At 42.2% G+C, this 24,553-nt stretch overlaps 1 protein-coding gene across 3 annotated transcripts in view; it reads right to left on the bottom strand.

The window, feature by feature from the left end:
• Positions 1-24,553, bottom strand: part of AK9 (adenylate kinase 9) — a 179,333-nt gene that overhangs the window by 76,165 nt on the left and 78,615 nt on the right. For all 3 annotated transcript variants that reach the window (XM_075597602.1, XM_075597600.1, XM_075597601.1), the window contains 5 exons: positions 21,018-21,154; positions 19,694-19,850; positions 4,527-4,641; positions 4,348-4,445; positions 123-242 (listed from right to left, as the gene is read on the bottom strand). In XM_075597602.1, coding sequence (XP_075453717.1) covers positions 123-242; positions 4,348-4,445; positions 4,527-4,641; positions 19,694-19,850; positions 21,018-21,154 — 627 coding nt within the window. The remainder of the gene's footprint in view (positions 1-122; positions 243-4,347; positions 4,446-4,526; positions 4,642-19,693; positions 19,851-21,017; positions 21,155-24,553) is intronic.

The following is a 24,553-nucleotide window of genomic DNA, read 5'->3' on the forward strand; positions in this document are numbered from 1 at the left end:
TATTGCATTAAAATGGGAAAAAAATGCTGTGCCTTAAAAGAAAACAATTTCTTCCTGGTCAAAGATTCATTCTGGATAAATATGAATTAGAAGCCACACTTTGGCACAGCCTCATAGCTAACCTGGTTCTGGCTCTGCAGGAGGGATGGACTGAATGACTTCTTTTGAAGGAGCAAGTTGTGGAGAAATTACTTGTTCTGAATCACGTGGAAGCTGATCAGCAGATTCTGTAGAAGAAGAACCTAAAAAAAAAAAAAACCTTGCTAAAATCCATAGACTTTCTCTAAAATAGACTTAAAAGCAAGAAGTGAACATCATGTGCAGATTTTAATTGTGGGGACTCCCAGGAGGAGTTATATTATTTCCTTCAAATGCATGATAATCCAACTTACATTTTTTATTTTACTCCTCTTTCTCCATTTGTCAGACAGCCAGGTATTGTCCCTGATCAAAATGGTTCAAAGTTGTCAACACATTGCTGACAATAAGTTAATGACTTCTCAGGATATTGGACTTTAACCCCTTCTGTTCCCCAAAATGTAGCCACGACGTCATGATGTCTGTCACTCTAGGGATCCTATGACGTAGTGGTTAAGTCATGCCCTAGGGGAGACGCGTCCTCTATTCCCATTGAGCGCAGGACATTATCTGCTGTGCAGGGAAATGGAAGAGGACTCCTCTTCCGTTTCCATGTTAAGAGCCACAGCGGTCACATGATCAGCATTTGCCAGAGTGGCTGTGGCACTCTGGTGCCGCTTACCCGCTGGTGCTCAAGGGGTTAATAAAATTGCTGTCACTGTGTATTCCCCGTGCTAGAGAAGAGATCAGCTTCTTTCAAACGAATGGGACTAAACGATTTTCCAGCCTTGAGGAAACTTCTTAAAAGCATATTGCATAGGTGACATTGAAAAGGTTGGGAAGAGATTGGGAGGGTATTTAACATGCAATAAGATAAACACAATTCACCCATTACAGTCTTAGGCCCAGATCCACAGAGGTTTGTTATTGACTTAATGAGGAGCAATCCTAAGTTAACGCCTTGTTAAGCCTTAACTTAAATCCTCAAAGCTCAATGAAGCATCATAGTCTTATTATTGTCCAGAAAGTGCATTGCACCAAGTATAACAAATGCTGGTGCTAATAAGATGCAAAAGAGGCTTTCCCCCCCTAACAACACATATCCACAAAACTCCAATAAAGTTAACGAGACGTTGGTTAAGTTGTACCTAAAGATGGTGTTACACGCATCGAATACACCGTAGAATATGTGTTAGGGAGGAGAGAGGGAGTGAGAGAGACAGAGAGAAGACTAAACAGCAACTGACATCACCATGTATGTGTTTATATAGGTATACATTCATATATATGTATATAGCATGTACATGTCTCTCTCACCTCTCAAACCAATATTTCAGGGTCTGGATGGAAGTAACGCCACCTTTAGGTGAGACAGACGTTACACCGTGTTATTTGAAGCTACCGCAAGGCAGTGCTAACGTAACATGGCATTAAACCTATGCTAATGAGATATACAATGGCTGTTGTTTTTGCATAAAATTATCTCTGTATAAACCTCAGGGAAAATAACGGCTGCCAATGGTTATGAAAGCGGTCAGTTATTACCTATGGAAAATAAAAGATGAATTGTAGTGAAAGCAAAAGCAATGCTAAGATTTTTTTCCAATATATTAAAGCAACAAAACATGTGAAATCATATATGTTTTATTTTAATAAAAAATTTTTTTTAAATAAATCCGTTCTGTAGCATTATATAATACTAACTGCATGAAAAAAATTTTGATTCAAGTCTTAATGCTACAGATGCAGCGGCCATTATTTTAACAAATCACGGCGCAGTTTTCGTGTGCGCTGCTGTACTCCATGCGGCATGAACGCGGCCAATCGCCCCAGGCACACGTGTTTATTGCGGTTGCTTTGTTTGAATTTTATGGATTGTGTGCAATTAAATGCAATGAAATGAATGAATTGTAATGTGTACAGTACTGTGCTACTGTGTCAATTTCAGGTGTTTAAAAGCCAGAACAATAAAATGCCATTTTATGCGCTCGCCTGCACTCGCGTCTTAAGGCGGTACGGTTAGAAGAAATCCCGCGCCATGACATCGGTATTCCGAGGTATACACTCCGTGATTTGTTAAAATAATGGCCGCTGCATCTGTATTTTTAATGCGTTTTAAAGCATCCTTTGATTTCTATAGCAGGTTTGAGCCACCTCCCCAGCAGTGCAAGATCTTTGCAGCACTTTCCTGTCTGGGATAATTTGTTGTCCATGTTCGCAGCAGTTTGTGCTGTAAACTGTAACAATAGATAATATTACCCCAGTAATATCAGGACACATTGTAGCTGCTGAGTTACACTGCCTGAAGGATTGATTGAAACTGAAAGGCTGCCATTATGTTAGGCACACATTCAGCATTTTGAAAAAATTATAGCACGAGTATCAAACGATTGCCAGCTTAGGTGAGAATGTAGAATTGTACATTGTCACACGCTTTACATATATATACAAATAAGAAAAAAAAAAAGAAAAAAGGGGTTGGTGGTGTAGTATTGCTGCTTTAATAATAAACTGTAAAGATTCCATCCAGGAAGAAGCTGGTAGAGACATTGCTGAAGAGAAAACATATATTTAAATGAAAAAAAAACAAAAAACTGTATATTGCCATTACCTACTATACCACTACGAATGGCATCATTAATACATGAAGCCCCAAACTCAATATTTACAGACACATAAAGTATTTACGAAGTGGTGCTATGGGCATCTGCCAGCACTGGAAGATGTCTGATGGAATAGCCCTGCTTAGTAAACATGGGCAATAATCCAAATGTTTAGTAAATAACAGAATTCACAGAAAGGAATGAAAGTACAGTAGATGCAGAAAAGATGAAACCATAAAAAGGTCATTGATTACTGGAGAGATCTGAATGCAATTCACGAGCAATAATTTGTTTGTTTTCTTTTTTAAAGAGTTTTGTGAAAAGAGGGGGCAAAAAAGTAACAGCAGAGTTAGAAAGGAGAAGCAAAACATTTCTTTTAGCTCACTTAGGTTCCGTTTTAGTCATAAATCTTAGTTATGGCCCGTCCTCCCAGGGTTTAAGCTCACCCCAACCCACTTTTTAAAGTAGCAGGTTTTTTCCTGTTCCTGTGTGGACAGACCCACTGTGGTCATTCTCCCTCCAGCAGAGGTAAATGAGAATTTTCACAGGTAGTGTTAGGACCTGCAAATTGGTCATGCCGTGATCTGGCTTGCGGGCTTATAACGCTCTGGCCAAAGGGTTTAACTAAATGACCCTTACTCATGAGAACGGAGCACAGCCGTGCAATGGAAAAAGGCAAATCGGGGCTACAGTATGGTGCTTAATGAAAAAAATATTTTAATGGTCAGCAGACAACATGGTGCAGAAGAATTAAAAGCCACTCTTGCGCGTTTCTGACGAAGCGCTGTCCACAGCGTGAAACGCGCAAGAGTGGCTTTTAATTCTTCTGCACCATGTTGTCTGCTGACCATTAAAAGATTTTTTTCATTAAGCACCATACTGTAGCCCCGATTTGCCTTTTTCCATTGCACGGCATTGCACGGCTGTGCTCCGTTCCTCCTTCTCCTCGTGGGATCACCAGTCTGTTACATCACGTGAGGTAACAGAAGGCACCTATCTACGAACTTATGTGAGCAATTTCCCCTTTTTTTGGCTCATACGCTATGTGGGATTCTGCTGGGATGATATACACAGGGATCATCATGCTCTAGGGAGGCTGTCCACACAGGAGGATATACAGAGGATTGCTGATTACTTCCTCCATCTGTACCACCTATCAGGACATTTATGCTTACCTCCTTTCAATGAGTTTTTCACCCCTGTTTTCTCCAGCATTTATTTACTCTATGTCGTTTGATATTCATTTGATTCTTCAAGCAAGCTTATTTGACTTATTTGTCTTTGACATTGGTTGTCCTATCCATTTGTAGCACCGCCTATATGGAACTTTGTTCTATGCTTTCTACTTACTTATGAGAATATTGACGTATTTTACTATGTATTTTTGTCACATTGGATGTAGCGCTGGCCATTTCTGTCTTTTGTTGCATACATTTGGCCACGCTCAGTAGCGCTCCTTTTGATACTAATATATTGGGTATTCTCAACACATATACAACTAAACCCCTCAATGCAGGGTAAAATAACATACACTATGGGTGTTTTATGAGTAATAATTGCTATACAATTATGACAATTTACCAATAACCATTTTATTGACTTTACAATGTCTGATTTGCAAATATCGCTCTGTTATTGTGAAGCTGAATGTCTACACTGTACTTACTTTCAGGCTTGTCTTCTAAATCCTCTGAGCTTTTCTGCATTTCCTCCAGCTTTCGTTTTTGCTCCTCTTGTAACCTGATAATTTCTTGCAGCTCGTTTCTTAAATAAAAGGTCACATCTTAATCACTTTGAATGAATAAAAAACGATTACTAGTAAATGCAGTATAATACATTTCATACCTGGCATCTTCTTCTTCCTGTAGCTGCCGTGCCCTTTCTTTCTGTAGTCTTTGTGAGATATTATTGTTTACTTCCTGCTTGTTCATTAGGTACAGTCTGTTGAGTAAATATTTTCCTGAAATACATGTCAGCGAGATCTGAACATGGTACCATTGTAAAAGATCAACATTCTTAGAGAATATTTGATTGATTCGCTAATTAATGGTCTGACCTGCCACATTTCTCATTTTTACTAAAGCACAATATCAAACTAAAAGCTCTATGCTCTTCTTTGTTTTATAAAAAAATATTTTTCAATGTTGACTGTAATTTACTTTAGGGTACATAAATGTTTGCCAAAGAAGGGCAAACAAAAGAATTCCGTGGAACCTGCACCTACTGCACCGACACACTTTATTCGAGCAAATACCCAGTATGTACCTGGCAGATACCTGGAATGCGCCGCTCCTCACCTCTGACAAGCCCCGTTGTGTTTGCCTTCCCAGCCTGGGTTCATGCCTGGCTGACGGGCGGCTGATCTGTTAAATGATAATGATTAGGATTTAATAGGCTGCAATGCTTCGCGTGTCTACCAGATGGCATAAATTCATGAATTGTAATGCAGTATATATATATATATACTGTGCAGTATTGCAGCAAGCGGGAATAAAATGCTTCAATCCCTGCCTGGAAAATACCTCAATGCACTCGGGCAGAAAACAGTCACAAACCTCAATACACCCGGGTATACCCGAATTCGTGGGACTAGCCGAGCTCGAATAAAGTGTGTCGCCAGTGTATCTACAATAGCCAAACGAGTGCAATTCACACTGAATTATTTTCCGTTTGCCCTTCTTGGGCAAACATTTATGTACTCTCATTAATTCTGTTCCGAATGCACCTTGACTTGTCCATTATTAATTATTCTGATTAATAGGTTGAGCAATAGAATATACTTCTGTATATTTGTAATTTACTTTATGAACAGTTGGACCACTCAAACACTATTGAGTCAAATTCAAACCTATATAATGAGACACTGTGGAATCTTTATATTTGTTGCAAAACATTAAAATGTCCTTCTCAGATTAAAAAAATACTACATATGACAAAGAGCAATTGTGCTTTAGGCTAATTACCCCATTCAGGGCTCCAATCCACATGAAGACATCAAATTGTATGTAATCAATGGCAAACGTAGTAAAATTGCACCAGTCAACTGTGTTCATACATTAACGGTGCTTTTACAAAACAACCAATTCACAACACCAAAATGGTCATTTATCAAAGTCTCCTGAATGGCAAACCAGGGTAAAAAACGTCTTTTATCTACAGTAAAAAGAACATTTAACTGGTTTCAATGGAAATGTTTATTTTCGGTAAATATGGTGCAGTTTTTGGCCCCATTTTTGAAGCAGAGCGTATTTGACAAATGACCCTCTATATGTGAACAGATGAATGTCACCAAAACTTATCTAAATATATTGTGGTAAAAGACTGTTTAGAAATATCCTGCTGCCAATACATAGTTCAGTTTCAAAAATTAACATTGCAATTTGTGTTTGGATTTCTGATTGTACTTTATTTTTAATTCTACAATAGCATTTTTAAATACTGCATGATAAGAAGTCATTGAATCATAGTAGTGAAAGCATCTACAGATCTTTTTTGAAGATTAATTTCTTGGAAAATACTCCGTAAATGCTTTCATATAAGATGACAAAATGGTTCATTTCAATTTGTGGGAGTGCACTCACTGACAAGAACATAACTTTCTCCTTATCCGGCACCCATCTATCTTTCCCCAGCCTCTCCTCTCTTCTCACCCTGTGTGTGAATGGATCCCTTGGGGGATGCTCTTCATGCTGTCGCCATTTGTGAAGTGAAACGTCTTTTCTGGCACCTACTAAATTCTCATAGGACAGAACTTCTTCTTGGAGATGAAAATGCGTAACGTTAGTAAGGCGCGTGCACGAGCCCCCGCTGGCTAATCTCACAGCACTAAAAATCCTTGCTGCAGACGAAAATGCGAACAAGAGAGTGCACGCGCTCGCATGCCCCCACTGCCACACTAATCTCACAGGACTATAAATTCTTGACGGAGACAAAAAAACTAAAGAGCCGCTTGAAAGCGCAATAGCGCGCCCAACTCAGCCTGTGCCAGTATCCTGCTCATAATACAAAGTCTGTGCCATTACCCTGCCCATAATACCCTGATATGCCTCCCCGCTTTCACCCGGGCAGTTCGTACGTCACGGCGGGACCCCGGTTACCCGCGGCGGACGGATCTTTGGCCCCCGGGTCCCCGCTGGGAGTTTCCTCTGTTTCCATGTCCATGATTTTTTATCCTCAGCAAGGCAGCATAATTGATGAGTTCGGAGGCGACCGGTGCGCATGTGCGGACCTGCCGAGCCTGATGGGAGTTGTAGTTCGGGGGTCGAATGTCAAGCATTCAAAGGAAATCAAAAGGGGAGGCTCGAGTGACTGCAAGTCGCAGCAACGCTGGCGATGACCTTCCCCTCAAACCACTCCCCAACCACCTCAATCGTCTGGTCGGGGAAAAAGAGAGAGACAAATTCAGGGGGTGATTCCACGGTCAGTGAGTTGATGTGACCTTTGTTCTGGGCTAATGCACTGCGCATCCATTCAGAAACTTAATGTATTGGTGTGCATGTATTAATTACACAGAAACAAGAGGTGCTTCAATCAGACTGACTGATGAGAAGGGACAGTGAGAGCTGCAACTCTCCCCGCACCCTCTCCCCATGAAATCTCCCCCTATTCTACCTAGGTAAAGGCAGATAAGTCCTCACAGGCCACTGTGCTCATTGTATCCATGCAGTGTGAGCTGTGCAGAGATGTAATGCTGATCATTTGAAGTGAATCTCACACTTCAAAAACTCACAGCACTAAAAATCCTTGCTGGGGAAAAAAAGAAAGAGGGGAGGGGGGTGCTGAACGCTCTAAGTGAAATTGAAAGTGAAAGTGAAAAATTTTGTCACTGATATTGTATTTCGATTTTTATGATTTTGATTGAATGAAAGACTTTTGAAAGTAACGGCAATTAGATACTTTAAAATCCAAATATATGTATCTTACTTTAGTTATCAGAAATCAATTGTATCATCTATTCCAACTGATATCGAATTTTCTGCTGAAAAAAATTAAATACATTTAAATCAAAATCATAAAAAGGAAAATACAACGTCAGTGACAAAACGCAAAGAAGTTTCACTTAGAACGCGCGTCGTGCTCGGCACCCCCCCCCTTTTTTCATAGTTTATGGAGCTTATTCTGTAAGGTGCGATAGCACAGATGACTTGCGATCTCATGAAAAGACCCATTAAAGTCATCTGCGCTATCACACCTTACAGAATAAGCCCCATGACTGTTGAGAGTCACATAACCGGAAAAAAGAGAGACGCGGTAAAGTGAAAGGATAAGCTGGCTCCAAAACACTGTAGACATGAGCGCTGAAAATGTGGAGACAGAGGGGTCTATGTACTAAAGTCTCTTGGTTGGTATTGTCAGCTCGCAGGGACGACCTAGGGGCCTGAAAGGAGTTAGTGGGTTTGGAGCCGGGCTATAGCTGTCCTAGTCACCTTGAGGTAGTGCTAGTGGTAGGATGCCTGAAGGGATAGCCTGTTAACGAGGTCAGGAATTCTGGACAGGGTCTGCGCTAGGCTGACCAAGAGAGGTAGACGCCCCAGTACTGCATGGAGAAGCCAGAGTACTCTAGCCCATTCCAGACCACTTACCGAAGGGAGCACAGACTGGGAGGAAGGAGACACAGCAGACACAGAGAGAGTGAGCCTAGCCTGAGGTAGTGCAAACACGAGTTCAGCCTACATTAGGTACACAAGGTGGTGCATCAAGGCAATCTTTATTGTACCGGTGTGGCAGCTGCCCCGCAGAGAGGAGCTCCATGTACAATAACTGCAAATACAGTAACCAAATGGCGACCGCAAGAATGGAGGATCCACGCGGCGCGGAAGGTCCCCAATGGCGGACGGAGGCAGATGGAGGGAGCGCATGTGGGGTGCGTTCTGCTGAAGAGCAAGCTACGGAAGTGACTTTGGCTAGCCTGCTGTGGAGTGGTGCGAAAGCTGTGGCCGCACCGTTTTTGTCCTTTCTGGGACCTAGGGGTACTACCCCTGAGGACATTGAGGAGGACATTACAGTGATGTGTGGTAAACATGATGAATTTGCTTGTCAGTCGGCGTACAAACAGATAAAAGCTACCTCAACCATCAAAGAGACTGACAGTGCTTCCCTGGGAGACCACGTGGATCAATTGCAGAAAATTCTGCAAATGCGGGACTTGCAGAAAGTTGGCCTGGAGTGGCACCAACAGGAAAACCCCACCCTGATGGGGGGTATGGCGCAAAAGCTGCAGCCGCGCCCTCATGGACAATGACTAACTCAGCCCCAGTGCTGGGTCACCCGATCAACTTATGGGACCTCCCCCTAATCTCAACCAGGGGGAGTGGTTTCCAATTATGCCCAGTGGGAACGGATCCAGCTGAGCGAGGAGCTGGTAAACCGGCCGCACCCTTACAGAAAGTAGTTACTGTAATTAGTGCTGCCTGTGGAGGAAAAGACAAAGAGATTTTGAGAACTTGGCCGGGGATGGCGCCAAACAAGGAGTGGTGCTCTGGGAGTGGTGGCGCGAAACCAGAGGCCGCGCCCCCCAGGACTGTGAAAAGTTCAGCACTAGTCCCAGGACATCCCATAAATTTGTGGGACCCTCCCCTAATCTCCACCAGTGGGGGTGGTTTTCAGCTTTGCCAGATGCGGGTGGAGCTAGCTAAGGGAGGAGTTGGCAAACCAACTCCTGCTCTTCAGTCACGAGGAGCCGGTACGCAGATCAGACCACTAATGAGAGTGCCTCTCATAGTGACCATGACCTGCAAACCTGAAGAAGGATCCATGGTATCCACCCAACCTTACTCGGCCCCAGGAGGCTTCCTGGTGATTCGAGTGGCGGGCACCGAGACGGTGGCATGTCTATGCCTACAGTGCCGACTACCAGGAGGCGCAGTGGGTACAGCTGCACGTTGCCCGCAATGTGGCCTCCAATATATGTGGCCAATGCCAACCTTTGTGCCAGTCCAGGCCGTAGAGGTAGCGGGAGACGTGGCCATGTTATCGGCGGAACTTCCCGGTGCGCTTTGGAGGGAATCTGCGGATCCCGGAAAATGGGGATCGGGGCCGGTTGTTAAAACCGAGCCTGAGGAAAAGGGCACAATCGGCCGTAGTGCTGGGCGAGAGACTAACCAGCGGTCACCAAGCGGAATGCCCCTAACCAAGTCGGGGTTGGATTCCTCCGATGAGGAACCCGTGGTGTCTCCCACAGTGGTAACCCGGCAGCCAGCGAACCCCTGTGGCGGTAACGGCAGAAAGGTACCACTTACCTGTATCGTCCGTGTGTGGAGCCGAGTGTCGCCTGTGCAGCGGAAAACAGAGAGGCGGAGTCCCCCGGTTCTGGGGGCCGGCGGTTCCAATGGCAAGGGCAGATCAACACCGACTCCACGGAGTGGTAAGAGTAGTCCTTGCTCCTACCAGGCTCCGAGGATGGCATCGGCGGACGAAGGGCGGTGCCAGGCCCAGGCGGTGCGGCAGAGACAAGCTGAGCTTCCGGATGTCGTGGTGGAGGAAGAGGTCCCGCTTGGGGACCCAACCCAAGATGGCAGAGCATCCAGCACAGTCGAGGGTGTCACTTCCGGTGGCCGTAGCGGAGCGGATGGAGAGATGACCGCGCCTTTCCGATCGGGCAGTGTTTCCCGATCACCAGGACCCAAGAAGAGCTGGCAGGCCCTGCGGAAAGCTGAGAGCGGTGAGACCCGAGCAACGGAGAGCCCTTGCGGTGGCCCCGGACCATGTAGTGGTGGAGAGCAGGTCGAAACCCCGTGGATACTGACCGTCCGTCCCTATGCCCAACCCCAGGCCCTAGTTAAAGCCCCAACCCCGGTCACTTTTTCCCATGGGTCATCCTCGAGCTTGGGGATGTCTGGGGGGTCCCAAGTCACCTCCGAAGAGCGGACTGGGGAGAGACTGGACTGCTTTACCTCTGATGATGGGTCGATGGGTGGAGGGTACTCTCGGGATGTGTCCGTGTCTAGCGACTGCCCAAGCGTAGTCAGCGTTACCCTTGCTACTAGGCCCAAGTGTAGTCAGAGTTACCCTTGCTACCGGGACATCTGGGGTGTCCTCCTGGGGGTAACCGGAAGAAGGGCATTCAGTAGAGTCAGCCCAGGAAGAAATTAGGGAGACCCGGTGGTGGGCCCCCTTATTTGAGGGTTATGAGGCCTGGCTAGACCGCACTAGGTTCCTTTTAGAAAGAGAGGATGTAGTGGATTATTGGTGGGCTCGTGGGGAGTTCACTGAGGAGGAACGGGTGAAGGCGGTACAGGACCGGTGGTATGAGATCAGTCATGGGATGATAGAACTATTGGGTCCCAGTAAATTGGGAGATCCGGTGGACGCGGATGAACCCCTATCATGGGTGTTGCCAGGGAGAGCGGGCAACACTAGGTTGATACGGTCCAGTAGGGCGGAGAGGGCCATCATAACCAAATATAAAAACTCACATGGGTTAGAGTATCCCTATGTCCCTGAACCCCTCATGCAGGAGATAGAGGACCAGAGGGATAGGTGGCTGCGAGAAACCATAGAGCAGTATATGGTGAACCGAGGTGGCGCAATTACTGGGCGTAAAGCGGAGGAGAGGATTTCTCAACTGATGCGGGTGTGGAGCATAGGCCGTAGCATCTATATGCATAAAGCTGTATATAGACCCGAGAGTGGGTTACCACGGGAGTACAGCATAACTGTCACTGATATGGGTGGTCGGGAAGTTAAGAAGCCTGACCCGCGTCACTATTATTAGGGAGACAGGATAGTGATGTGGTGCTAGCTAGTGCCCATGCTGGTCAGAGAGTGCTCTGCATTACATTATGATGTGAAATTAATGACGTTCTAACCAATTATGTTTGCATTTTACAGTGCTTCCTGGACAAAGGTACAACAAATTTAGGTCCCAGACGGGCCGTTGGGATTCACCAGGGGGAGAATGTAGCCACGCTGTAAAATGGTCTGCAGTTTTCTCTCCTGCTGGCAGTAAGCCTGGTAAGTTACAGGGTTGCCAGCAGTAATCATGGAGGTTTGCCCTCACACCCTGGTGAGGTGCCCTATGTATGGATGGGAGTGGCTACATACTCTGAGTCCACCGTTAGTGACATCAGAGATGTGCCTGCCCCCTGAGGGATATAAGGCACAGCACTGATCAAAGTTAGATGTTGGAGTAAGGAACAAGTCTGGGTTGAGACTTGGGAGTGAGTGGTCCACTAGTGCTTTAACTGGTGGCCCCATTCTATGTTAATTAGCATCAAGCTGACAAAACCATACTGTGTCCAGGGACCTGGCACAGGGGTGATCTCCCCGAGGGGAGAGGGGATCCCACTCCATTGGGAGGGTGTACCTTTGAAAGGATAGCACAGCAAGATGTGTGGCTAAGCTAATCACTGTAAGGGGCAGTTGGCCCGCACCGTAAACCACAATAAAGACAACCTTGATCAAAGACATTCTTCTGTGTGAGTCTGGAGTTACTCTACAGAGGATGGCACCACAGAGGAGTTCCTCATCAGAACCATCTCCTTGCGGACGCAGAGATCCTGATGAGGTGGAGGCGCTGCACAGAATATAGGTAGGACTCATGCACACTACCTCAGCTGCCTGTCTGGGTTGGCAATCCCCACACAACATCATGCGGGAGACTCAGGAGTCCTGTTGCCAACAGGTGCACCACCAGACACTACCATGTAATGGGGACTATTTAGACCACAGGGGCCAATGTGAGATTGGGTGGGTCAGGCTAGGCCAGAAAATCCGTTACACGGGCTATTGCACTGATCTGGTGTCCATGACAATTAATGCGACAACGTTGTGCGATAGCTCATATCGGAAGTTAGTGACTCCCAGCAAAAGAATCCACTTCAAAGCAATGTGAATTTTTCCTTTAATACAGTTATATCTGGTGAAATTATTTTTTTACTGGTTTTATTCTAATTTTGCAGTTATTCCACTGAAGGCACTGACTGTATTTGCCAGAGGTTTCTCTGCATGGCGGCTGATGTAGTTACTTCTAACATCAATTTTCCATTTCTGTGATTGTGGAATTCCATCAGGACTGACTGTTACACTCCCTGCAGTAAATTTGTCAAAGCCAGCCAACAAATATCAAAATAACTGCTGCTGTGATTAATCTCTTGAGAAGTATTCAAACATTAGATTATAAAAGACAGGGCCACACCTCCCCCCTACCCCCCCCCTCCCAAAATAAACCCCACCCCCCAAAATAAACCCCACCCAGCAAAAAAAATAAATGTAAAGGGCAAAATTAAGATTACTACCACCTGTACTCATTAAATAGACTATCACCAGAACTAGAAAAATATTCATGCTCGCTTGCCGAAGGTGAGTGTCTTTCTTTCACCTGTGCCGGCTGTAGGAGCTACCAATGTTTTATACCACTGGCAGATTGTAAACGGCTGGGTGCCAGGGACATGCAGAGTCTCTTCCCTCTTATCTCCTCTTGTGTCTCACTGTCATGTGGCAATTTCATATACACATATACACGGCTCAACACCGTTATAGCGCGATCCGCTATAACACGGTGTGAGCGTGGACCCCGAATATTTAAAAAAAAAACAATTTCAAACACAGCATCTACCCCAAACTCTGTGTGAGAAGACTTTTCTACACAGCTTTGCTGACTGCTAATGTAACTGATCGTTGCTAATAAAGTCTTTTCCCCCTCGCTATATTCAGGGGGAGCACACGGAAAACTAAGTTATTCACCGTCGACTCCACTAATAGACAGGAGTGTCTTCTCACACGGAGTTTAGGGCAGATGATTAATAATGCGGGTACATATGAGAGCCAATGTCAGCCTATGATCTGGGTATATGTGAGTTCATGTGATATATACAGTATGAGACATCATGGCCACGCCCCTGCCACGCCTCTCTGTTGCAGGTTGCCAGTAGTCCACCTGGTTGCACTGATCTCGGGAATGAGTGCCGCCAGGCACCCCGTCACGTGCGCAGCGCACGCACTGGGTCTTTAGTCTAAGGGGCCTATTCTAGTAGGTTTGCTAACCAACTCATTGAGCTTATTTGGCACTACCCGTACGATTTGGCAGATTTGTTATTCAGAAAGCTTCGATAACCTGCCAAACTCGTACGGGAAGTGCATTTTCCTGAGCGGTCTCATTCCTGCTCAAACTCACCGAGCAGGAGCTGAAAAAAGCATAATAGGGTAATCTTAGTCGGGCTCTGAAATAGCGAGCTTATCACAGATCTCATCTCGCCACCCCACGGATGGCGGGATGGGATTGAGAGTAGGACTTAGAATGTATTTTTTATTTTTTCTGCATCGGATTGATGGAGTCTCTGGAGCTGATACATATTAATTACCAGCTCCGGAGACCCCCCGCTTCAATCCAATGCAATAAAAATACATTTACAGGCAGCTTCATTAACTTAGCGGCTAACTGCTAAGGCAATGAAGGGGTTAAATACGAGTGCTCGGTTTATTGTGGGTAGAGGGGGTGGGTGAAGGAGGTATTTGGCCTATGGTGGGTGTTTAGGCCTTGCGGGAGGGTAGCGGGAGGAGTTAACCCCTTCATTACCTTAGCGGTTACAACCTTGTTAGTGTTTTTTTTTTTTAATCTTGATTCTTGTTATTGTGTTTTCTTGATTTTTGATTCTTATTGTCTTTTTTGATTCTTGATATTATGGTTTTTTGATTCTTAATTTTTGTTATTGTGTTTTTTTGCCGATTGGTTATTTTATTTGTTGTGTCTTTTTGAGGCTGGTTTTTTTTTTAGGTTGCCCATTGACTGCCAATGTGTTTATCTATGCCCATTTTAGGCTATAGATAAATACAGTGACAGGCAATGCATTCTTTGGCAAATGCTTGCTTTGAACTAATTGTTATGTTTTGTATTTTTGTTTCTTGTTTATAGTTAAATATGATGTATTTGTAGGGCTTGTTTTGATTTAATTTTTGTGTTGTTTAGGTGCTTGTTTTCTTTAATTGTTGTGTCTTTTTGGTGCTGTTTTTTTTATGGCTGCCCATTGACTGCCATAGTGGCTAATCATGCCCACCGTGCGAATCAATGATAGAGGATGGGGGTAGTTGCCCCGGGGAGGGTGGTTAGGCCTCCATGGCGGGTAGCGGGGGATTAACCCCTTAATAACTATAGCAGTTACTAACCGCTATGGTAATTAAGGGGTTAGTGGCCATTAGTTTGTATTTTTATTGTACAGTTGCTGCCCATAGAAGACATGGACACGGAGGACGGTGATGAGGACGGCCTTCATCCTGGCAGGGGTAAGTAGAATTTTATTTACTTTATGCTGGCTGGATAATGTTTTATTTTTAATGGGCAAATAAACTATTACCCAGATCTGGATTTTGCCCATTATTGTACTGTATGGTTGAGGGGGGATGTTGGGGGTAGAGGAGGTGGGTAGTAGGATTGTTGTATTTTTAATGTTTCTTGGGGGTAGAGGGATTAGCTGAAGGGGGTATTTGCAACAAAAGGTAGGTGGTTGGGCCTCTCGGTGGGCAGCGGGAGTGGTTAACCCCTTTATTACCATAACAGTTATCACCGCTATGGTAGTGAATGGTTTTACTCCTCCTACAACCTTCCCGGTAGCCCTATCCACCCACCCTGGGGCAACTTACCCCCTTCACCCGCCCCCTATGCCCCCAATAAACAGGGTACACAGGTTTAACCCCTTTATTGTCTTAGTGACTAGCTGCTAAGGTAATGAAGCTATTTTAATTTAAATTTGAATACTTGTGTGTGGGAGCAGGGGGTTTCCGGAGCTGAACCGCATTGATTTCAGCCTTGGGGACTCCATGCTTCCCGAGTTACAGGCCCCGGTATGGGGTGCCGGTATCAAAGCAGCAAATGTTTAAATATCCCGCTTCACGTGACCGGGACATTTAAACGCACAGGGGATACCGGCACCCCATACCGGTATCTTGGGAAGCAGGGGCTGAAATCAATGCGGTTCAGCTCCGGAGACCCCCTGCTCCCATACATTAATATTAAAATGTAAATAAAAACTCTGCGATCACCTGTAAGAGCTGTGCAGGGAGATGCAGCTCTCTCTATACAGCTCAAATTGCCAGAAGATCGCAGGGGGAGAACTTAGAAAAAAGCTGAGATAAAGTTACTGCTACGCCGAGCGGTATTGGCATTTTCCTACCTCACAGTTTGAGATTCTTTCTGAATACCATGATAACACCAATGACAAACCATTCGGCAGGAACATGCCACGTCGTTCAAGCTGGCAGCAAAGTTATCAAAGCTACTAGAATAGACCCCTAAGTGTGTGTGTGTGTGTGTTTGTGTCACACAAACATAGCCGGAACTCCCCACCCCCGCTGGCTCCTAAGAATTCTGTCTGGCTCCTAAGTATTTTATATTTTCGGCCACCTCTGATATATATATATATATATAGATATATATATATGCAAACACACAAGTATAACCGCATCAAAAAACCTAAAAAGGTAACTACTGATCAAAAGACCATAAATACGCCAAAATAAAGGCAAATGGCGGTGCTATGGGAAAAGTATATGAACACACAAAAAAAAAGACACAAATCCCAATAAAAAGCTCTCTGATCACAAAAAGTATATAATTCTAAATGCAAAAGGGTTTATTAATCAGGGACAAAGAAACACATGAAACCTACTAAAATGACATACATTTAAAAACAATACCAGACGTGGAAAACACAGTCTAACTAAAATCCCACAAATATGCTAAATGTACACACAGCCTCTAAACAGGATGCCCAGGTGACATAAAGATAAGGGCAGAGGAGGATGATCTAAGCAAACACAGAGGGAATCAAAAGATCCCACTGAATCTGGTGACCGGCCGGTCCTAAACAAAATCCCATAAAGGGCAACAGGTATATCAGTAATCAGTAAAAATACAAATGTTATAATATACACATGAGAAAACCTGATGTAAGGACATTCCTACAAATGAGAAATGTGCCACGAAAGTGGTTGTACAAAGCAGTATGAGTGTTATAAACCAAAATGATACGCGGCGCGGGACACTTATATGGTGATATTTTCTCTGAGTTATTACCAGTATACTCATGATTGTCCTCCGTTTTTTCAAGGGTCCTGTTTTATCAGCATATTTGATACATATGTGTGCTGATGTCCTCTGAACCAAGCCCCCATTTATTCCATTCTACCTAACTGGGCTTATTTAGCGTTTTTTTGCACATCATTAGATTTATTATTCCTGTGTGATTTTTGCTATATGAGTATGGTCTGATGTCTCTCCTTTCCCTGTGTGTGGGCAGCTGACTAGTCACGCTTCATTAGAGGGACAGCACATGTGTGTATACTTATTCTCAGTGCTTTGATTAACCTCTGGGTGACTCAGTCTGCCCTCACCTGAGTATCATTTTGGTTTATAACACTCATACTGCTTTGTACAACCACTTTCGTGGCACATTTCTCATTTTGTAGGAATGTCCTTACATCAGGTTTTCTCATGTGTATATTATAACATTTGTATTTTTACTGATTACTGATATACCTGTTGCCCTTTATGGGATTTTGTTTAGGACCGGCCGGTCACCAGATTCAGTGGGATCTTTTGATTCCCTCTGTGTTTGCTTAGATCATCCTCCTCTGCCCTTATCTTTATGTCACCTGGGCATCCTGTTTAGAGGCTGTGTGTACATTTAGCATATTTGTGGGATTTGAGTTAGACTGTGTTTTCCACGTCTGGTATTGTTTTTAAATGTATGTCATTTTAGTAGGTTTCATGTGTTTCTTTGTCCCTGATTAATAAACGCTTTTGCATTTATATACTTTTTGTGATCAGATTGCTTTTTATTGGGATTTCTGTCTTTTTTTTGTGTGTTCAGATATATATATATATATCTATATATATGTTATAGTTGCATACACATATGTATTTGTATTATATACCCAGTGTCGGCTCCTTGTGACCTTGGGCAAGTCACTTTATCTCCCTGTGCCTCAGGCACCAAAAATATAGATTGTAAACTCCACGGGGCAGGGACCCGCGCCTGCAAAATGCTATACAAGGACAAACAATTATTATTATTATTATATTATTATTATTATTATAGAGATAGATAGGATTTAAGGATGAAATTTGAAGGATAAATATACAACATATTTACACATAAAATCAAATAGGTTTGTTTATTGAAATATGGGATGGAATTATTTCATAGGTTTGACCCTCCTTTCAGATTTGAGCTTTTTGCAATTCTACAATAAGTTAATAGGCATACAGATGCAGATGCTATTATTTTAAGAAATCACGGTGCCGTTTTCGTGTGCGCTGCTGTACTCCACATGGCATGAACGGGGCCAATCGCCCCAGGCACACGTGTTTATTGCAGTTGATTTGTTTGAATTTCATGGATTGTGTGCAGTTAAATGCAATGAAATGAATGAATTTTAATGTGTACAGTACTGTGCTACTGTGTCAATTTCAGGTGTTTTAAAAGCCAGAACACTAAAATGCCATTTTATGCACTCGCCTGCACTCGCGTCTTAAGGCGGTACAGCTGGAAGAAATCCCACGCTATGAAATGGGTATTCCGAGGTATACACCGCGTGATTTGTTAAAATAATGGCTGCTGCATCTGTAAAACCCAATTCTACAATGTGTTACTCTGAAGTTCCCTTTGTACATGAGAAGGGCTGAGAGTCTGTGACTGACATATACAACAGAAGTGTGTGTGTGTGTGTGTGTGTGTATTATTTTTCATGAAGGAATTTGTGCACCTCACAATTTTTACTTCATAAAGCTAAGGGAATTTTAGTTCTTGTTTTTGCCAGATTTAATCTGCACCTGCACTGCACTGCACTGCACTGCACTGCACTGAATCGCAGGTAGAATAAATGCTTTATTCATTTATCTCTTTAGACACTTACAGTACATACATTTCACATGTTCCCTTGTTGTTCAGTTCTAGATTGCTACCTTCTCTTATAATAGTTAAGAATTTAAGTCCACAAGACCATGAGAAATATGATGTATTTAGTGTAGGTACCTGCTTAAATGGAGTTTATCTTGACGTGGTTAGCAGGCTTAAATAATGTTTTTATTAAACGATACAACCAACTGACTCCTTTACTCAAAAATGTAAAATGTCACTAATGAATTACAAGCAAAGGGGTTTGTATTAGTTTTCCATAAATATATGCATTACCTTTCCCTAGCAGTACCCCTAAGGCATTGAGAAATTACTGATGCATTTTGTTATATGGGTTTGTTCTCACCTACAGTAATTCTGTTTTACGTCATAGCACGTGTTTGCAAATATTCAACACCTTGGATAGCGCTGGAATAATTCCTAGCGTAGAACTGAATATAACACAACACTCATGTGGCAATCATGCACACATTTGTCTCAAAAAATATCCTGTGATGCTGCAGTATCACTCACAGTCCTTATATCACCTGCATTTACTATGTGCCAGTCCTAACCGATTATAAGGCAACAATAAACTTAAGTTGAAAAGTACATACTCACCTTATAATGGGGCCCACCCACTTTGCGAGCCAATCAGCAGACGGATGTAAGAGGTAGGAGGGTAAAACGGAGGAAGCTCCACCTTGGAGGCCTGAAGCAGCTATGCTGATTGTGGCAGGAAGCTCAAACCGAGAGAGACAGACACAGGGACACAGAGAGGGACACAGACACAGACAGACACAGACAGAGAGATAGACAGAGGGACAGAGAGATAGACACAGATACAGAGAGATAGAGATAGACAGCGTGTGTGTCTGTATGTGTGTGTATGTATATATACATATAATATATATATGTGTACACTTTTCTCTGTCCAGCTACTACTGAAACTAGGGGGTCACCTTGTATTTAGGGTCACACTATAAATCGGGCAAATACAATCATTTTTCCATGAAATGTCCAACTGTAAACTCAGCTCACTCTCAAAGTCCTGCACTTTAAAGCAGGAAATGTATTTAAATGTGAAAGACAACAGTCTTTTGACCTTTGAAAGTATTTCAAAATTAACGTTTTTCACTCTTAGATCAGTTGTTTTACTACATACATCGAACATGTACTTACCATTATTTTCTGAGTCTCTTAAACAGACGATGGTGTCAGGAAGAAGTCCCTTTTCTGCCATAGTTATCCAATAATCTGGTGAGATAGTGAAATTATCTAATACCCATCCTCCTCCAGGCGGGGCACCAGGAAATCTCTCTTTATTTTCTTCATTGACCTATAAAAGCATAAATAGAGGATTAGTAATGTATCAAAAATTGTAAAAACAAAAGTATTGTAACAATGTCTAAGATGCACTTCTTAATGAAGTACTACATAGTCTTGAAAGAGCAAGCAAAATGCTATCTACTCCACACAAGCATTCTTAGGGTAATTCTGGGTAGAGTAGAGATCAGGTCAGGTAGTTGAAAATGGGGCAAGATTTTATCACTTGGTGCATGGTTATGCTAAATTATATAAGGCCATGTCATAAAAGGGTGGAGTTACTCATTCAGTGTCCCTTCAGTCCTGGGATGAGGTGGTAAACTGTGGAAGCACCTTGTTCGGATGTGTGGTAGGTGGCCAAAACTCAGCGGCATATCACCATGGGAAATACAGTACTATATATAATACAACATCTGGAGCTCATTCCGAAGTTGATCTTATACAAAGCATCATAACCTACAAATATTCTTTCTTCCTGCACAAAAAGGTCTACTAGAAAGTTACACTGTCATCTGCAGCTTAATAGCTCACATGTGGCTACTATATTACAGAGGAGTGAACCAAGTGCTACCCTATCCTCTACATAAATTAAGCTTCTATATAGTAAACTCACTAAATAATTCAGTTACAAATCTTGTTGCTTCCAGCACAAAGCAGCACTCATATGCAAGTAGAAAAGCTAAAAACAGAAGCCATTGTCATTTAAAATGCCAAAGCAAAATGTAGTTTAAAATGTCACCATATGCTGCATGGACGAATAAGTACCAATTAAAACAAATGACAATTTTAACTTCATCATATTTCTTCAGTTAATTAAGAAATGCGCATATTTAGCTCCGAAATAACCTTCAAGTTTTTTGTTTTTTTAAAGAGATCCCAGAACAGCTAGAGTAGGATGGACTCCAGATAGGCTCCTGTGCGACTGTTTGATGGTGGGACTGGATGTACAGAATTAGCATTTAAATGTGGGCTTAATGGTGCGTTGAGGGCATAAGAACAAAAGAAGAAGCTTTTCACTGAACTTTCTAATTTGGATATGGAAATCTTTCTGATCCTATGAATATATACTTTACTGGTATCAATATTGGAAAAGATTGCGAACCACTGTACTACACCAAGCTAAATTCACAACATTTTGTAAACCGCATAGTGAATGCATTCATTGTATTGGTATTTATACCTCATTTATAGATTTCTCCAGTACAATAACATACACATCTGGGGGTAGTGTTACTGGTGTCTGGCTTGCAAGTTCTACAGCCTTATCAACTATTGCCCGGACCTCAGGATGATCAGCTTCTACCTCTTCGACTACATCTGCAGATAATTGGAAGTGTCAATTAAGTCTCTATAAATAACATATAACATTTCCTATTGTCATATAGTTGTTGCTTTAATAAAGACACACATTTGTATCTGAAATAAGAATAGTGAAAAGATTATCTGCTAAAAATGTTGATCCGAATTCATACATGATGGATGTGATGTATTAAAGACTCCTTACTGTACAACTGGGGGGAGATTGCACTGGAATTATCAAAGAAAACAACTCTGTTACATTTATTTTGTACCAGTAATGTTTTCATTTGGCAGCAGGGTGACTTTGATAAATGACCTAAACTTTAATCGTAAACCCCAATTCTCACTCTGGTTACCCCTAATCTACAAATAAATTGAGCTATTGCTTATGTCACCACTAACACACATGGTTGGACCAGTTAAGGGCATATTGTCATATTTGCATGGTCTCATGTAAATTTAAAACTAGTAATCTGTTAATTAGAATAATTGAAATAGGGAAGAGCATAGTTTTGCCAAATGCTGTATATTAACAGAACATTGACAAGAAGTGTTGAGAAATGTGAACCTATGTTCTTTTGGGTAGATTATTCTTGCAGAAATGTCAATGAGAAGATTCCTATATCACAATCTGAGCAGCAAATTGTTGTTTAATTGATCCAAATCCTCCCAGTTAAAAGATCAAGTGCATATTAATAGTAGACAACTTCAGTAGGAATCACAAAAATGTGTAGCAAAACGAGGGTCATTGCATGGAGAATCCAACCACACATTACAAATAATTAATATTATTCCATATAATGATAGTGCTATAGAGAACATCTAGAATCACTAGTTTGTACTGAAAGTATGTTCAATGCACAAAAGATTCCAATGATGCCTAAATGAGCAAACCACCTGAACTAAACACCATTTTTTTTATACATGAAGGAACCAGGGTGTCATCCAGAGCTGACCCACTTACTTACGCTCCAGGACCCCGGGACCCCAAGATACTTACCGCTGAAACTACCAGTATTACTTCCTGGTTTTAAAAAGGGATTTAAATGACCATCCAATAGGAAGCCTCAGATGATGTTGCAGCTTCCTAGTGTCCTGAGATATGGCAGCCATTTTGTTTTCTAAGGGGGATTTAAACCTGGTAACTTCACCATTATGTATCTTGGGAAATGGAGGGTCAGCAGAGCTACAAATAGTAGCATTTAGCTCAGGGAGACCACTGGTTCCCAAAATGTACAACAAACCGGGGCTTAAAAAAACCCAACAAAACATAAACCGGAGTAGGAGAACTAATAAGGTAAGAACTGCTCTTTTAAGCTCAAAGTAACATAATTCAAATGTTGTTACCTGGAGGAAAGATAGGGGGGGGGGAGGGTAGGGAAAGGAAGTTACCCCTGCTCAGCTAGATCTAGTATTGGTTTGGTGCTATTCCCAGGATATCGATAATATGGGAACAAAAAGAAAAAGAACCCGGTTAACGAAAGCACTCAAGTACCCCAATATGGTGTGTAACGTTGAATACTTAAAAATAACTTTATTAGTATGGGTATTAAAATAACGGAGTATAAATAGCAAAACGACGAGTGCCAAGTATCCTTGGTCAGTAGTGCTAATACATACAAAATAGTAATTTATGTTTTAGCTAGGGAGATGTCCCATGGCAAATATCAAATATATTAAGCTGTAGTCCTCTCAACTTTCAATGTCTTTGTTAATGTTTAGAGGGCACCACTAGATGTTTTAATCATTTATATTGTGGTGATGAATGATAAATTCACAGTCATAATTCTGCCCATAGATTGCTGCAATATATCTATGGCAGCTTACTCCTTCTAATGTAAGTATCATGGATTGACTTCTGACCCTTGGACCTGTACTACGTTTAGTTAAGAGTAATGGTGTGACTTCAGTTAATTTGAGATAGTTGTGTCTCAGATCACTATTGAACTCATTCTCAGTCACAGTTTGCTGTATCCCCAGTATATGATCAGGATACTGGGATGTAAGTCACTGTATAGTTAGTATAAGTTGAAGTAGCTAGATGTTGGACTCTTAGGCAGAGTTTTTAATACACACAATTGCTATCTGAGGGTTTTTGAAGCACTGCAACGGTAAAAGATCTCCTAAATATCCTTAACCTGTCCCCATATTTACTTCCTATAAATGATTATACACTGTAGTATAATCTTTGTTTTGAATTGATTATATATATAACCTGGATAGTAGCTGTTGTCAGGTGCTAGTTCGTTCTTACCTTATTAAGCTTGTATTATGGAGATAAATACTTAGGGGTTAATAGGTACTAGGATTCAGATTGCTCTGCTATTAAACATCAGCAGCTGATAGATAGCAAGCTATCCTCCCAAGTGGAATGTATATATAAGCTATAGTATGTTGGCATGCTGTTAATAGCTTGATACATGGTGTGCACTTATATCTGCAACATTGTATCTGGCTACAGAACTTGTAGCTGTATCGTTAGGAGAGAAAGCTGCATTTGTACTTGCTTTAATGTTAGCCGTGGGGCTATCGTGCTTTCAACCGGATACTACCCTCAGATCGTGCTAGATGGTCATTTGTAGATAGCTTAGAAGTATCATGTATCTTTAATTCTATATAATTATATGTTTGCAGCAAAATCTCGACTCCCGACATCAATATTAACTGACAGAGTACTTTAAAAAAAAAAAAAATCAATATGCCGACGATCGTTTTGCGTGCATTTGTGCACTTTCTCAAGGCTTGTGGTCGTACTCTCATGTAGGGTAGTATCCGGTTGAAAGCATGATAGCCCCACAGCTAACATTAAAGCAAGTACAAATGCAGCTTTCTCTCCTAACAATACAGCTACAAGTTCTGTAGCCAGATTCAATGTTGCAGATATAAGTGCACACCATGTATCAAGCTATTAACAGCATGCCAACATACAGTACTATAGCTTATATATACATTCCACTTGGGAGGATAGCTTGCAATTTATCAGCTGCTGATGTTTAATAGCAGAGCAATCTGAATCCTAGTACCTATTAACCCCTAAGTATTTAACTCAATAATACAAGCTTAATAAGGTAAGAATGAACTAGCATCTGACAACATCTACTATCCAGGAGATATATATATATATATATATATATATATATATATATATATATATATATATATATATATATATATATAATCAATTCAAAACAAAGATTATACTATAATCATTTATAGGAAGTAAATATGGGGACAGGTTAAGGATATTTAGGAGACCTTTTACCCTTGCAGTACTTCAAAAACCCTCAGATAGCCCCATGGCTAACATTAAAGCAAGTACAAATGCAGCTTTCTCTCCTAACGATACAGCTACAAGTTCTGTAGCCAGATACAATGTTGCAGATATAATTGTACACCATGTATCAAGGTATTAACGGC

Source organism: Ascaphus truei, chromosome 4 (assembly GCF_040206685.1).
Source record: "Ascaphus truei isolate aAscTru1 chromosome 4, aAscTru1.hap1, whole genome shotgun sequence".
Taxonomy (NCBI): domain Eukaryota; kingdom Metazoa; phylum Chordata; class Amphibia; order Anura; family Ascaphidae; genus Ascaphus; species Ascaphus truei.